At 38.9% G+C, this 14,502-nt stretch overlaps 1 protein-coding gene across 12 annotated transcripts in view; it reads right to left on the reverse strand.

Annotated features, from left to right (window-relative positions):
* The window catches only part of ABLIM1 (actin binding LIM protein 1), a 203,543-nt gene that overhangs the window by 79,867 nt on the left and 109,174 nt on the right, over positions 1-14,502 (reverse strand). For all 12 annotated transcript variants that reach the window (XM_064431400.1, XM_064431401.1, XM_064431391.1 and 9 more), the window contains 2 exons: positions 8,106-8,289; positions 6,551-6,660 (listed from right to left, as the gene is read on the reverse strand). In XM_064431400.1, coding sequence (XP_064287470.1) covers positions 6,551-6,660; positions 8,106-8,289 — 294 coding nt within the window. The remainder of the gene's footprint in view (positions 1-6,550; positions 6,661-8,105; positions 8,290-14,502) is intronic.

Consider the following 14,502-nt stretch of genomic DNA (forward strand, 5'->3'; position numbering starts at 1 on the left):
GCTGCTCTACCTCCAGAGAAGGATTCAACACAATTTAACAAGCAGCATTACAATACCAGTCCTTATAAACTAGGAAATAGTTGTGCAAATGGAGGCTACTTGAGTAATTTATCCATTTTTCTGAGTGAGGGCATAAAGTGAAATAAAATTAATCCTAGAAAGTAATTCAAATTACAAAAATGCTTCAAAAACTGCAAGCATTCTTCAAAAGAATAAATCATCTTCAAACAATCATACAAATTGGCCAGTGCCATTAGAAGAATTGCATATTCTTAGGCACAATCTAATGGCTTTTGCCAGAAAGGAACTCTGCTTGGGTTTGCATAATTTCTTGAACTTTTATCATGTCATGAACATTGATTTGCTTCTACTATTCTTAAAAGGGGGGATGGGGTAAAATTTTAGATCCAGTGTATGCTGTATTAAGTCATAAATGTAGCTGCCATGTTGTTATAATAACCATGCAAGGTTATTATAATCAAATTCTGACTAAAAAAATGGAGAATAAAATAGTGACATTTAAAAAATAAAGGATTTCATTTAAAATTTATAGTTTTAAATAAATCTGAGTTAGAAGTGGGATCTGAAAACACAAGGAATACACTGACTTCCCTTTTACTATTTATGACCAAAATTGGGGTATATAAGATGTTCCACTTTCAAAATTTTTAAGGTCATGGTGATCCAAAGTAAATAGTTTTATAAGCTACAGACTCTTGAAAAATATAAATTCCAAAATTGAAATGTATTTTAATTCATTTACATTCTTCATGTGTCTAGCAAATTTCTGAAAGTAAAAAATATCCACAGATACTTTATGCATTCTAAATAAAATTTCAACTTTCATTCAAATAGAGTTTGACAACTCATTAGCAAAAATACTTGTTAGGGAAAAATATAGATGTTAAATAATATGATGACTTTATGCAGAGCTATATTAGTTTAAGTAGATGTGTACAGATATGAAGTACCCTCATGTTTATCAATTAGTATTTTATAATTAAAAATCTAAATGTAATCCAAGGTTACAATCAGTCAGTGTAATCAAGGTTTCCTGGGTTATTGAACAAACCATGATTAAAATCAATTATTTAAATCACAGTGTTTGAAGTCAATCAACAGTGATGTCCATAGTATGCTTTTATTCTATGGTAAAGAGGAAAAAAAAAAAAAAAAAAGAGAGATATGGGACAATGTGTGCCCCTTATGTCTAGATCCCCAAAACCTCAACTGAATCTCCAGTAGCTAAACACAGGCTTGAGTGCCAGAGAGATATGGGAGTGCTTCTGCTTATGTAAACAGACAAGCCAAGAATGAAATGAGAAAAAATTTGTGTTACAGCACACAAAAAATATTAAATGCTTAAGGCTCAAAATGTTAAAAATTTAAAACTTAAAAATGCATGTGCACAAACAAAACTGTCGAGCCTCTCTAAGCTCCCCAGGGAAATCACTGGAGTTGTGGATATTGTGGGTGAATATTCCTTAACACAAAGTGAGGTCAGTGTCTCTCACAAGGCCCATCTCCACCTGTGCCAAGTACCTGTGTAGCTTTGACACAGGGTGAAATTGGAAAATATTTCCTAAGAATAAGCTCAAAATCATGTGTTGGATGTTGCTCAACACCTTTTAAAATCACTGCAGATATCTTGCTTAGCAACAGTCAGCCAACTTTCCCCTGCACTTTTAAATTCTCTGTGGAATTGAAGGAGTTTTCAGAGAGCTCCAGGAAAAAAAATTATAAAGAACAAAATAATGAAAAATTAGTTAAATGTGACCAGTTATAAATCCAAGCTGCAGACTTTTCTCAAGAACTATGATTAAAAGCTAATTAGCTAATTTCTAAAAGCATTTCAGCTAATTTCTAATGGAGAAGTTTGTGATACTTATACATCAGCTCTGACATTACTTTTGGCAGCAATGACTTACATTTTTATCTAATGAAAGGACAGTTATGTCCTGACTATAGGACTGCATTAAGAATTAAAGAGCATTTTAAAAAGGACTGCAAAGTAAATTTGCTTATCCTTTTTGATGCTCTGTGTTTCAAATACAAGCTCACTTTCCTGCCACTGTCTGGGCAGTGAGGCAAAAGATGATTCCTGTTTTTAACTTCCCACCTCTTCCTGTTTCAGTAGGTATGGTATGTTGGCTCTGCTTTACTTCAGTATTACCAGAACTTTGTTGGAAGTTTCATTTATTTACTGGGAACTTCACTGCCTGCATATTTTTCAAGGAGATAAGGCTATTGAATAATTAACAAAGATACCTTTTCCCACAAGTTCATTAAGCTTATTATTTATATCACAATAGAGCAAAGATCCCCAGTTGTGAGGCCAAATCCAACCCTGTAGACTCTGTACTGATAGGCATGACAGCATTTGTCCCAAAGAGCTGGCATTCTTGGAGCCAGAACATAATGTGCAGAGCAGACAAGGACAAGCACACAAAACACGATGTGAAATCTCCACGTGGACGCCGGCTGCTTGGGGAACAGCTGCACCCAGGATTATTCATGGAACGCTCTGGGGGTCAGTTTGAAAACTCTGGTCTACGTCTTGGCTGCACTCTAATGCTCTGTACTCACAGGAGAGACTCTTACAAAGGAAGGGAAGTTGAAATATCTTCCCTCTGCTCAAGGACACAAGTTTCTATTTCACTGAAAAGAAACAATGGTGAAAGTCTTTGTCACCATTTTGAAAGATGACTTTTTCAAAATGAAAACTCCCGTTAGGTGATTGTAATGCTTCAGTTTCTTTTGGATAGGGAGGTTTGTCCCAGAAAACATGCTTGTCACTTGAAATGCAATTTCCTAGCTAGTTCATGTACATCACTGAAATTATCCAACCTTCCACCAAAAAGATAATCAGAAACAACTAAAACTTCCAGACCAGCACCCAGATAAGGAACCAACAGAACCTGCAGAAAATGACACAGCACTCTTATTACTGAAGTGCCTTATTGTGGGAATAGTGAATTTCCCAAGGAAAAGAACCTCAGCTTGAGGAAGAGTGACTAAACTATATTCCAAGACATGTATAGTCTCTTCTGGATTCCAAAGATGATGCCTGGGCCAGAAGAGTGCTGGCTCGAGCTCCACAGCCTGCTGGCACCACCTCCTGTGCCTGTCCCAGGTGGGGGGATCCCTGTACAGCTGCTCTGCTCTCAGCTGGACTTCTCACAATGCCTCTTGTGCATCCAGGAAAAAATGGAAGCCAGTGTGGTACTTTTTAAAAATGAAGGTCTGACTAGACTGGACACTTTTCTTTTTAAAGTCTGCATCAGTTCATTTACCAGCTGCCTTGGGGAGAATTCATTGATAAAATGCTCTAATGGAAGGCATTTTATGTAACTATGCAACTGCACAGTTGCAGTTTTGTCCAAAATTTAGAAGTAACAGGTGCCTGCACAACTGGTTTTCTGTTTTCTTGTCTCTGCAACGTGGACCTAAAACACAGTGTGTTACCATGCAGCCAGAACACAACAGAGAGTAGAAAGAACTAAAGACAGTACAAACCAGGCAATCGTGATACACAATACAAAACCTGGCACTGCTTAAAACACAAATACCAATTACTGGGATACATTATTGCATTACTCCTTTATTGGGCCCCAAATAAAAAAAAAACTTCATGTCTTTGACAGAATCTTGAAAACCCTGAACTATCCAAGGCATCAACACCTCACTTCTAGTCAGTGTTATCTACTTGTCCCGTTTCTGTGCTGCTCTACATCTGTCCCAGTCACTTTGCTTTATACTTCACTTGCCATTTATCAAGCTGTCATATGAAATAAAACAATAACAAAACCAAACACCACTCATTTCATTTGTCTGTAAAGTTATTTACAGGTATTTGTTATTAGATTTCCTGCTGAATGAAGATCCCAAAGTTAGTGCACTGTGTATTTCCAGCAGCAGCCAAGGAATAGGATTGATTAAATTATAAATTATGATTACTCTACCGCATTTGAATTTTAAAAATTTAGAATAAAAATAGAGTCACTGAATTGGTTCTTCAAGAAAATAGCTATAATTTCAGGTAACACATGTGCAGTGAAAGAAATATATTACTAATATAAATAAGGTAAATGAGTACTATAGACCACACTAATACTAAACAAAAAAAGAAAATTAATTATTTAGTATTTTCCCATCTGATTTTCACTGCTGTGCACTACAATAAGTGTAACAATATTCAGGTTCATGTTATTCAAGATGTTAACCCCTGTATTCAAACACATTTGATTTTCCTTGAAATCATCCAAGCAAAGCTGTCAGTAAGTTTTCATTTGTGTGAAGCAATAGACACTGGAAAATGGCATATCAGCATTAATGCAGACATTCTAGGATAGAAGGATTCCTTTCACATTACACAAAGCAATCAAACCTGATATATTTGCAGTCTACTGTATTCCATCAAACTTTCCTTGTTTTAAGGAAAGTCTCCTCTACTGAAAAGTAATCACAGGAATCTGACAGCAATATAGGATATAAAATAGATGCCCAGTGTGAATCTGAGTCTTCCCTAAAAGAACTTGTATTTTAAAAAATCCTTTCAAAAATGGCAAAGTATTTGAAAAATAAATTTTTCAAATTTCTGGCATGTATTAGCCAGCAGGAGAAACCTGGAAGTTATGTGAAATACTTGACACTAATTAAAATTTACTCTTTGGTGCCAGCAAGATACAGAAAAGTATCTAGGTCAATTTTGCAAAAAGTTAAAGCAGCAACTGGCATATCTTTGAAGGCAGAGGATGCTTCATTGATTTTTCTTTTATTGATTAGTTCTGAACATATAACATAAGCTGTTCTCATTCTTATTTATCTGTTTTGCAGAGTTTTGCACTAAAATGACCTGAAACTCTATACTACACATTTCTGCAAGTCTTTGTCCCTAAAAGAACAAGATGCACCAGGATGCATGGTGCCTACAGATTTCAAAGTAGTGCACTCTAAGGTGTTGAGAGCAGGAGCTCTCTTGCTGTGTGTACTGGCAAACCAGTTTGTCAGCAGGACACAATTATGATTAAAAACCCCAATAAATCTCATCACAAGTCACACAAAATGTTGTTTTATAATCCTTGCTACCTCTGGTTTCACTGTGGAAGCCAAGAAGCAATTCCAGTAGAGAGCATGGCTGTGGGGAAGTGAGTGTCCAGCTCTCTGGCTTGCTAAGTATCAGACAACCTGTCATTTTCTAGGGGCATGCTGGCACCTGGAGTCAGGCATGTGGCAAGTGCCACACTGCTGGACAGGTGTGCCACCTTTGGAGAGCTAGATCCAGATTCTTCTATGCTCTGGCATGTTCAGAAAAAGAATATCAGTACTGTCCAAGGTCCCTGTGCCTTGCAGTTCCTTGCCAATTATGCCCCCTAGATATCAATTTCCACACCATTCCTCTGTCTCAGAAGGATTCTCTGGGTGCCTGAAGTCCCTCATAAATTTTTATGTTGCTTTTTAAGTTTTGTAAGCCGTTCTGCAGGTTCCTGAATTCTTCCTTAACTGATTACGTCTGTGCATTTTCAGCTGCAAATCTACAATTATAGAGGAAAAGCATTACTTCCCAGACAGAGAGGCACGATAACAAAAAGTGTCTCTCATTTTCCTTTTGTCTAAGGGTTTGATTACATGTTCTCAGGCAAATCAGATATCCTGAGATTCACTTGACTCATCCAGTGAGCACAAACATTATCCATCTTTGTCTTTCCACAGCACTTTATAATCCCAGGATCTCAAAGCCAAGTACCAGGAGAAAATACACAGCTTCTCCCTGAAGGAAAACCACCCAGTGTCACAAGGAAAGCTGTAGCCATTTTGATTTACAAAACTACACTGGGTGAATGCTGAATACAATCCAGCAGAGAAAGAAACCCCCGAAGATTAAAAAAACTTAACTACCAGAGGCAGAGATGAATATCAGTAATTTACAAATTACCTTTTAAAAGTGTTAAAACCCAACAGCAAGCCAACTTAACTTCCCTCCCAAACTTTCTTTATTCTCTATCTTTCCCTTTAATTTGCTTCCTGTGTCTTTTATAATGGTTTCCTGAGGTTCTGATCACAGTATCATTGTGGCATCAGTCTACTGGAAGCATAATCCTGGAGATACTCCTTTTAAAGGATAATTTAATTGAATTCTTAAATAGGAGAAGAAAATTAATTTCCTCTGACTTCATCCTCTATTGAATACTTAAACTTGCACAATCATACATTAAAGAAATAGACTCTATCGACTTTGAAACCTCAGGATTTATCACTTAGGTACTCTTCTGGTGCCTATCAGAACAAAATTAAAAAAAAAACTTTTTAAAAATCCAGTCACTATGGAAAATCATTTTTTCACACTGAAATGTCTAAGTGCCTTTTCCCATCTGTAGTAACAGGCACTTAATGAAGAGAAAAAAAAAAGGACACAAAAATTCTCAACATAGTTCACTTGTCTAAATGTGAATAAAAATAAAAACACCAAAAGATTGCATTATATTCATTTAAATCAAATGTTGATGAGCCTGGAAAAGTGAGCAGCTTCAGAAATGAGATGGCAACTTACTGCTTGAGGCAGACAGTTCTCTTGGGCTGGAGGACATCGGCTGAGCACACATCTGACAGAGACAGTCCCTTCCATTAAAGGTAACTCGATCTCCTGGTGGAAATGGACGCCTGGAAAGTTCAAGAGAAAAACGTATTTTTGCAAAGGTTATGCCAGAGATTTTCCTCTGTTCCCCACGCCTTGAGTTTTCTGCCTTCCTCCAGCGCAATCAATATTTTACAGAAACTCAGGCCAAATAGTTTCTGCAATGTGGCCTTGGCAAAGCCAGGCACTGGAAGAAATCCAATCCATGGATGCAAGCAGAGCAGAGGTTAGACTTGCCTTGTATTTTCCTTTTAAAAAGATTATCAAATGTATTTTATCTAAATAGCAAAGACAGTGAAATCTGCTAAGACACAACAGTTACATTTATGAAGGTCTCAGTGTGATGTTGTGGACAGCAAATGATACAGAAGAAAACTCAAAGAATCAGAACTGTTCTTGAGGTTGGTGAAGGAATGTGGAGCTAGTCACTCATAAATGTTAAGAATGTGTGTTAGGCAGAAGTTGACATTGCTGTTAACTCTTATTTGGTGCCTAAATCAAAGGATGAGCAACATTTAATAACTCCAAATCTTTAATAAGGAGTATTAACTGCTGAGTGCAGACCCTCACCTCACTCCAAAACTGCTGAGCAAATCTACTGCTGATTTCAACAAAACAGAATGTTTCAGACATCGTTTCCTTTCCACTACCATCTCTAAGTAGGCCAAAAATAAATCAGCAGCAACACTGAATTTCATTAATCTATTTCAAAGACTTATCTTTTGTTCATTCACTATAAAAAGATTGATGCAAGTCAATGCGCAGAAAATTGATGTCATGTTTCACACTGTCCCTGGGAAATAAAACTGCAATGTATACATTATATGCTTACCAAAATGCAGGAAACTCACACCCTATTTAAAACAGAAAACAATCAAAATTCTTTCAATAGAAAAGGGCTTGAAAAATGTACCAGGCTAAAGGACAAAGTACTTCAGCTACTTATCAGAGACTGGAGTTTAAAATGCCACTTTTCTCTGATCCACACAGCCTTAGCTAACTCCTTATTACTTGCTCAGAACTGAAGACTGGTTCTCTCACTAGGGACAAGAAAGAGTATTTGGGAAGAGGGGGAATCCCAGTAGTCCCAAAGCCACATGCTCTTATGTGATTGTTGGACTGTCCTCAGAGCTCAAAGGTAGGATCCAGAATTTTGCTTCACTTCTTCTCTCCCACCAAGCTGGGCTGACCACCTGAGCTCAGGTCATTATCTCATTGTGTAAGCCTGACACTTAATTCTTTCAGAAATAAGAGCAACTTTCTGAGAACATGTCATACAAAAGCCATGCTCCCCATATAAATGAGTGTCATTTTCAAGACTTTTCAAGTCAGATCTGCAGCAGATCTTTTATAACAAAATAAATGCATTCTCAAGAGAAATCTGTCTTGAGACTCGTGTCTGATGGCGATGCCTTTCCTTGTGTTTTCTTTTAACTGGGTTCCTGCCATGTTGTTTGAAGGGATGACTTACTTGCAGACAGTACAGGCAAAGCAGCTTGGATGGTAAGTTTTCCCCAGGGCTGTCACTACTTCTCCTTCCACGAACTCGCCGCAGCCATTGCAGCGGGTGCCGTACATGCGCTGGTAGTCCAAGGTGCACAGATATTCTCCATTCTTAATAAAAAAGCCTCCTTGTGCCAGGTCACAGCCACACACTGGAATTAAAAAACAAACCAGACAGATTATAAAAATATCACTGGTAAGGATGTTAGCTGCTCAATTGTATCAGTAAAAGGGTGAAGAGCCAGTCAAGGATTTCTGTGACTTGGCAGGTTTTCCACTGTAAAATGCCTATTCACTCAAACCAGACCACATCACAACCAGGTGCCTGTTTTGCTTTGAGAAAATATTCAGAGTCCTACATTGGCATTTCTGGTCAACACAGAGACAGAAAGCAATCCTACCTCTAAGAGCCAAACCCCATGAAGTGAAAGTGCCATGGGAGATTGAATTTCACACTGTGCCTTTAGCTTGGATTCAACAAAGAATTTGAAACTACCTATTCAGTGTTCCCCTGAGTATCACCAAAAATTTATACCCAGCTCCTCCCAGGCACTTGGATTTCTGGCACTCCTCCTGCTCCTCTGTATATTGCTGTATCTGTGTAATTCAGTAAGAGAAACCACTCTTCACAGCAGTCTAGCATGCTAACAACTCTGCAAGGAGTGCCATCTCATCCCCCCTCATAATGTCAAATTATGTTCAGATCAAATATCAGAAATATTCAACATCAGAGATTCTGAGTATTAAGGAAAAGTAAATAAGCAGTATACTAAGTCCTTGCAGTTACACAGTCCTTGAAAAATTAAAATATGAAATACAGAAAGATTATCAGGGGGACTGGGTTCAATTCCTCTTTCTGCCACAAGTCCCAAGCACAATACTCTACTCAACATTTATTCTCAGTGTTGTAATAATGGAGTAGTATATTATCAGCTACCTGCCTTGAAAGTTAAAATTGCAAGGCATCTGGGGCAGGGATTGCAAATTTCCTTTCTCTGTTGCCCAGCCCTGGAGGTCTAATGACTGCTACTGTAGCAATAATTAATAGAACAACAATAAACAGTACTAAAATGCAGCTTAGAAGGAAAGCACTATCAGTACCAGCATTTTTCTGGTTTCACATTTCTGCATAGACTGTGATAATATTCCATGTGCAAACAAATTACATTTCATGGTGGCATTAAATCCACAAGCAGCCAAAACTCAATTATCAGTGACTGAAAAGAATTACAAAGAACTACTGTTAAGGCTCTGTTGAAATGCTGCAAAAGGTTCCAAGCTGGTTTTTTGTAGGTAAACCTCCAGAAAAAAAAAACCACTTTCAGTCCTTCTTTTTTTTTTCTACTGATCTCCATTTTGTTTAAAATATTATTTTCAAATTAACAATAAAATATCTTGTTAGGTAGAATGTACAGGTAACCTCTACACCACAATTTTCCACTGGAGGTCCAGTAGAAAACCTATTTACAGATTTGCAGATCCTTACCATTAAATCATGTAGAAATTGAGAATTCTGCTTTAATATTTGAAAGATACTTTAGAAGCTGCTAAATCTCATGAAGTGCTATGGAGTACTCCTGTGTCTGTGTGATTATTTAAGTTGTAGTTTGTAATTTACCTAGTAGCTTTAACATCCCAGTATATTTATTTTTCAGCCTCAAGCTGAAGGTGCTCAGTGTACAGCTGTGTGTGCCTCAGGAGCTGCATGTGTGAACTCTCTGGCTCTTTGCTATGATCCCCAGTTCCACCAGAGTCACTTTTTGAAGAGCTCATTTGGTCCCTGCAGCCCCCTTTACCTGCCTAGGCAAGGCTCTAATAAGCTGGGATGATCAAAACTAACTTTCAATGTCACTTCTGTTCTAGCTTCTTCTGAAAACCCAGCTTCAGCGTCATAAAGAGGTGGCAGATCATTGTTTGCAAAAACTCCTACAAACGTGGAAGGAAAGGGTTCATGCACTCACAGTTATTAGGCTCTACCCTCTTTGCAGGCATGGCCACAGGGATTCAATAAAAATAGGGGCTAAATATTTCACAAGTCTTTTCCAGACAGCAATAGCTACTGTCAAAAGAATCTCCTTGTACTGCCCTTTTCCTTATGAAGTCTTGTTTCTACCAATCTCTCACTCATTCTGCAAATAACCAGAATGTCTGAGTTAAATTCTCCCACACTGGCGAGCCATGAACTCGGGCCCAAGCAGAAGTGTTCACGATGTGAGCCCCCAGCAGATTCATCGTCTCTGGCATCCACACAGCAGGAAGCACACACCAATCTGCAAGAATTAGAAACAAGCCCTGGCAACCCCACATTACACGGGATTTTTGCAGTCAATTTAGCACATGTGTTCCTATCACTAATCACAGCTTTAAGCTACATGGGAAAAACAAGGGTCACCCAGACTGTTAACAGCCATGGCTGGAAAAATGCTATTCCAGCCGGCTGCTTTCACTTTGAGTCAGAGATCAAATCAGAAAGGACAAACATGGCTGTACCCACACTCTATGTACAGTGTGGTGTGTAAGAGGGAAGGGATTTGAGCAGCTCTTTTTTCTTCTTTTTTGCTGCTTTTTGCAACTGTGCAGAAGTCCTGTGTCTGCCAATGTATCCATCCCCTCAAGCTGACACATATTGCCTTAGCACACATATTTATGACCATTACAGAAAACCACAAAAAAGAAAGGACAAATTGCAATTGTCTTTTATTAAAAAGAAAGACCGTATGCCCACCACTGTTCATGCCTCAAGCAGCAGAGGCAGTGAAATCAGCTGTGAACGCTACATATGTACAGTTCATTCTGATGGTGTGATCTACACAACTGCTGTGGTACACATATCATGTCATCAAAGAAAAATTTATACCTAAATGATGGCAGTTAACTGTAAACATGAAACTATTTTTTTCTTATACTGATGGAGAAAATGACTATGAAAGAATTACTTTGTGGAGCCAATAGTGATGCACAAATCATGTTTCAAGGCAAAAAGCAAGAGATATTCTGTAAACATCCATCACACAGAAATAGTTCTACAGAAGAAAAATATTTCCCCAAGATCCTTCCCGCTCAGTATGATGGAAGGAATTCTGTTTTACAAGACCAAAACCCTCTTTCTGAAACAGGAGACACTGGGGAGCACTTCTGTTCCCTAAGGTACAACAAGCATAGAGACAAAAAAAAAAAAAAAAGCCAGCCTTTTTCTTTAAATAAAAGAAGAAAACATTATCTTCAAAAGCTCTTGGAGGAACTCAGCCTTCCTCTCAGAGTCTGTATATCAAAGAATTTCATATTCCAAACAAACCATCCTGCCTCTTTTGTGAATGGAATAAGCTGGAATATAGTTCTACCTCCCACTGTATGGAAAACACCCACCCACTAGCTTTTTCTGTCTTCAACTACTCTCTGGAGCTCCTATTTTGCATCCTTGGAGCACAAAAAGGTTGGAGATACTGCCAGGGCTGCTGTCAGCTCCCAAAGCTACAGGGTCTGGTATGGAAATCTGAGCGGGTCAAAAGCAATCCAGCTGCCTGCGGATCCAGGGACCTGGACCATTCTTAAGGTGAGTCACTTCTGAGCTTTAACAGTGATGATAAAAATGAAGAGATCAGAGTTTTTCAAGGAGAATGAAAGCAGGATTTGATCCTACTGAGCATTATTTAGGAATTCCATAACCTTATTGTCAGGGAGAGTTGAACTCCATGTTGATGTTAAGTAAAAATTGTTTCAGCACTGAAGGAAAAAAAAACACACAAGGAGGGTCTGTGAATCTGGGCTCTCAGTCTGCAGAAGTGAAAGCTATTCATTAAGAAAATTCTAATGATCTACTTTGTTACTGTGCACTAAATAAGGTGCAAATTCAATTTCCTGTTGGGGTTTTATTTCCTTCTTGTATTTTTCAGCTTCATGGAATAATGGTGCTGTTCTCAAGCAGGAAAATAGTCGTACAACAGTTATTCTTAGGACATAATGGATCTCTTGTTTGAAGGTAGAAAGGAATTTGGAAATGTTTCAGTTTATCACCTACATCCAAAAAAGTACACATCTGTTTCTTTTTTTTCACATAAGAGTTTTAACAAATCCCATATTGATGAAAGCAAGCTTCAAGTTCTTATTAAAGTTTCTGCATTTCAAATGAACCAAGCCTCCTTCTGCCTTTTACTCCTCTTACCAATACCTTTCTTGATGGTGCTATTCATTTAAAGAATGAATACACATCCAAGCATCATCAGAGGAGCACGTAGGAACAGTAAATCTCAGAAGCTGTGCTGCAGCACTGCCCTGGCAGGGAGATTGCAAGGCACCAATAAGAAATGCATCCAGCAGTTTGCAAAAGCTGTAACAGAGATCCCAGTGATCATTTGTCACACTCCTGTCACTGGAGATTTTTTTCTGTCATACAATGATGAGAGATGCATTTTGACTGAAGTTATTTGATGTCCAGCATTCCCAGTGGTTCTGGAATCTCTTCTCATTTCAGCTGACTGACACCAGAAACAATGCTGGGAAGTCAAATCACATAAACATGGAACAAATACAGGAGACCTTAAAATCTGCTATGGTAGAAGAAAGGTTTAGCAGCTAAAACACCTCCTGAGCAAAGGACAAGATTGCATTTCTCCCTTCTTCTCCTAAACTGGTCTGAGATACCCCTTGGGAATCATCCTCTAGCCTCCAGTCAGGCCTTTCTTCTCTTGCCATGAGAATCCCTGATGCTCCACTTCAGCTATCCTGCCTGCACCACTCCTGAGTGCTGCTGTCATTGTGACACAAGTAGCTCTCAGTGGGGCACCTGACTGAAACCCCTGGGCATTCAGTGCAAGCACCTCAACCCAAATGTGAATTCTGAGTCTCAGAGGAGCTCAGTTTTACGTGATCAGCTTTCCAATCAATGCCATGACCCTGCCTTCAGTCCTCCAGCACTGGAGACACAAATGCTGCTGCACTGGGAGTTGTTCCTGTCTGCACCTGACTTGCACAAATTCCAATCTTTCTAGCAATCCAACAGCCATCAGCTCAAACCTGAGCTCAACAGCAAGCAAAGAGCAGCTGTATGTAGTGCAGCAATGTGACAGCTTCCCCAGTGCCCCACTGAAAAATCAGTGGTTTGTGCACCAGGATGGAAACAATGGCAGGAATCATTCAACCATTTAAAACACCTTTCACATTAAACTAAGCACGAGGTAGAGATCAAAGTCATTTACAGGTCTGTGGGAAATGAACCCTGAAGAAAATGCAATCAGTGGAAAAATGTCAAAGTTTAGCCTCGGATGGCTTGACTGTAACTATCTAGAAGAACCATTTCTCTGAAAAGCTTTCAAATAAGCAAACCAGGAATTTAAGGATAGAACAAACCCAAACTTCATCCAAGCCAGGCAAATGAAGGAGGCACTGACCACAAAGCCAAGAAATTTTCTGTATTTTTGTAAGGATGCTCTGCCCCACTCATCAAGCACCTGTTAATCATCCTGCTGCTCCTCTACTTCCAAAGGGATCCAGTAGCTTTTTAAAATCTGCCATGGCATCTGTCAGCATTCATCACTATCAGCCAAGTAGTGCAATTAATTTCATTTCCTGTCAAATGTTTGGTCCCTGAAGAGACCTCAAGCCCAACTAAACCAAGATTGGTATCAATCACTTGTCATTAATAGTATTCCGACCCCAACAGAAAAGTAAGGATCCACTTCAGAATGGGAAGAAACTGAACCTGAAGTGAAATGCCAGTAGGGATCACTGCAAGAAGGACAGTCTTCAAGACACAGCAGCTAAGATATGTAAATGCAGAAATGGCAATTAGTCTCACAGCTGCAACTGAGGTTTGATTTCACATCAAGCAACCTGAATGCATGAATTCACATCTGAACTGCACTCCCTGACATGGGAGAAATTTTAACCTCTGTTAGCTTCCCAGAAACAACAGATTCCCATTTCCACCTGGATCTTGGTTTGGTGACTCAGAGCTCCAAGTGACCTCATAATTTCATTATGCTCAGGAAGGAGCATGTTCTACCCACACATCACATCCATACATCAGTTTCTGTTCCAGAAGAATTTGTGAAAATGCAGAGATCTTTTCAAACACTGTGCTGGACATCTACTACAAGAGTGGCCTCATATTTAAACTTTCCATCCAGTGACACTGAACTATTTATAGCACTACCCAGCAGCCTGTCTGCAGCCTCCTCCTGCTGCCACTGAAGGAATCTGATGACAGATCAAGGGTCAAAGAACTAATGATTTAAAGCACATTCCAACCTGTTGATATAGTGTCTGCTTACATGACCCTGACTTCTTCCCAGTTCTTCAAGGGAGGAAGATCCAGTTCAAAGTCAAAGGATTACAGAGCATCCCAAAATCTAAACTTAGGAAGCCTC

Source organism: Passer domesticus, chromosome 8, assembly GCF_036417665.1.
Source record: "Passer domesticus isolate bPasDom1 chromosome 8, bPasDom1.hap1, whole genome shotgun sequence".
In the NCBI taxonomy this organism is placed as follows: Eukaryota; Metazoa; Chordata; class Aves; order Passeriformes; family Passeridae; genus Passer; species Passer domesticus.